At 41.6% G+C, this 2,706-nt stretch overlaps 1 protein-coding gene across 1 annotated transcript; it reads right to left on the bottom strand.

Moving 5' to 3' along the window:
* Positions 1 to 367: 367 nt before the first annotated feature.
* Positions 368 to 1,368, bottom strand: LOC103195656 (glyceraldehyde-3-phosphate dehydrogenase-like). The gene is given in 2 exon segments (XM_007939261.1): positions 368 to 1,248; positions 1,251 to 1,368. Coding segments are annotated over 2 exon segments (999 nt in total).
* Between the last annotated feature and the right edge of the window lie 1,338 nt (positions 1,369 to 2,706).

Genomic DNA, 2,706 nt, shown 5'->3' with positions numbered 1-2,706 from the left:
CTGGTCACACACTTTCAGTATATTGCCTTTTCTGTCACCCAAATCATTACTTGTCTCCTGCCTAGGAAGCATTATTCACTGCCTCACTCTCCCATCCCTGGTAACCAACAAAAAAAGTTTCCCTCTTTGTGCAAATCTTTCCTTGACTTTTTTTTTTTTTTTTTAGGTACAGTGTTCTCTATTGATGGTACATGACAAGGTTGGGCTCTCTAAGCCCCACCCCTTCTTCAGGGGGTCTGGATGGAAACTATAGAGGATGAGAGATTCTCAATGTGTTGGGGATGGAGTTGGGGCAAGGACTCCCCAGCAGCCAAGCGTTTCTCTCTTCCTCTAGTGCTAGTGCTGGGGCTGGTGGTCCAGGAGACTCTTATTCCTTGGAGGCCATGTGGACCCTAAGGTCCACCACCCTGTTGCTGTAGCCAAATTCATTATCATACCAGGAAATGAGCTTAACAAAGCAGTCGTTCAGGGCTATGCCAACCCCAGCATCAAAGATGGAAGAGTGGGTGTCACTGTTAAAGTCACAGGAGACAACCTGGTCTTCAGTGTAGCCAGGGATGCCCTTTACGGGACCCTCCAATGCCTGTTTCACCACCTTCTTGATGTCATCATATTTGGTGGCTTTCTCCAAACGGCAGGTCAGGTCCACAATGGACACATTGGGGGTGGGGACACGGAAGGCCATGCCAGTGAGCTTCCCATTCAGCTCAGGGATGACCTTGCTCACAGCCTTGGCAGTGACAGTAGATGCAGGGATGATGTTCTGGGCAGCTCCACGGCCATCACGCCACAGTTTCCCAGAGGAGCCATCCACAGTCTTCTGGGTGGCAGTGATGGCATGGACCTTGGTCATGAGTCCTTCCACAATGCCAAAGTTGTCATGGATGACCTTGGCCAGGTGGGTCAAGCAGTTTGTGGTGCAGGAGGCATTGCTGACAATCTTGAGGGAGTTGTCATACTTCTCGTGGTTCACACCCATCACAAACACGGGGGCATCAGCAGAAGGGACAGAGATGATTACCCTTTTGGCACCACCCTTCAAGTGAGCTCCAGCCTTTTCCATAGTTGTGAAAATGCCGATAGACTCTACAACATATTCAGCACCAACATCACCCCACTTGATGTTGGTGGAATCTCGCTCCTGGAAGATCGTGATGTGCTTCCCATTGATGACAAGCTTCCCATTCTCAGCCTTGATGGTACCACGGAACTTGCCATGGGTGGAATCATACCGGAACATGTAGACCTGTAGTTGAGGTCAATGAAAGGGTCATTGATGGCAACAACATCTACTTTGCCAGAGTTAAAAGCAGCCCTGGTGACCAGGCGCCCAATACGGCCAAATCCATTTACTCCAACCTTCACCATCATGTCTCACAGAAGCAGCTGGGACTGCACAAGAGGGTACAGCTGTCTGTTGAACAGGGAGGAGCAGAGAGCTTTCCTTGACTTTTTATAATAGTGGACACATACAATATTTGTCCTTTAGTTATCAGTACAATGGAATATTATGCAATACTAAAAAATAATGAAGAATCAGTGAAACACCTCACAGTGTGGATGAACTTGGAGGATATTGTGAAATAAGTGAATCTTATTTCATATCTTATCTTATTTAATATCTTATTAGATGGAGATAATGACAAATATAGCTGTACTGAGTGAAGATAGCCAACACCTACCCCCAACTCTACTGTTTATATCAATGGAAAAATACTGCATTGCCTCGAATTGCAACTTCTTGTCTGTGATTAGTTCTGTCCTTGGTTGACTATCATTTCAAAATAGATTTTTTAAAATAATAATAAAAAAAAAATTACAAGTAAAGGGAAGCATTACCCTCAAGGAAATATAATTAATACAAAACGGGAATAATCCTGGAACTCCTCAAAGTGATAATGAATTCTACATTCCTCAATCAAATTTAAATTTTAATTATAGGTAATTGTTCCTTTTTTAATGAAGTACTTTTGATATAGTGCTCCATTATTAGATAATTATATGATTATCTCCATTAATTACCTTACAACATGTTTTTCTCTGTGTTTTCTTTAAATATTTATATACTATGCCCATTTTTACAGCCACAAAGCCCACTGTAATCAGAACTGTGAGAATAGAATACAGTAGAGGAACTTGTTGAAGGATAGTCACTGCTTCAAGCTTACCTACTATGTTGCTTGATTTACCAGAATACTATTTCCAGATACTTTCTATATCCACAAAACAGTAATATTTCACTGAACAGAATACATTACTGAACATCTACTATGTGCAATTTTTAAGCCTAGATTCAGAGGAAGTGGAGGATAAGAGATTATTAAGGCATAGCCTTTGGCCTAAAAGAATTAATAATTTAGTGATGGAGAACCCATGAAGGAAATTCATTACTCCTTCTCTTAAGGAGCTCACAATGGAAAATAGGATGCCAAGTACAATACCTGTCACAGACATGAGAAACTACTAGATTGTGTGCCTGAAACAGAGTGGTTTTGACTGCATCTAAACTTCTTTTTGTGATCTTGACCTTTTATGTTTTATGTTGAATTGATCCTCGATCATTGAAGGTCTGTATTAGCTAGTATATGTTTTTGCCCACATCCTTGCCCATAAATTGATATGATAGCCAGCAGTCCTACTCATTTTCCATGTATCCAATGACTGAAAAAAATTATCTCTAAACTTCATTTATCTTGCTCAGGGATA

This window comes from Orycteropus afer, unplaced genomic scaffold (genome assembly GCF_000298275.1).
Source record: "Orycteropus afer afer isolate SDZICR_OR568_19922 unplaced genomic scaffold, OryAfe1.0 scaffold00058, whole genome shotgun sequence".
NCBI classification, from domain to species: domain Eukaryota; kingdom Metazoa; phylum Chordata; class Mammalia; order Tubulidentata; family Orycteropodidae; genus Orycteropus; species Orycteropus afer.
Note: the sequence above shows the minus strand (reverse complement) of the source record. Positions and strands in the feature narration are given on the sequence as shown.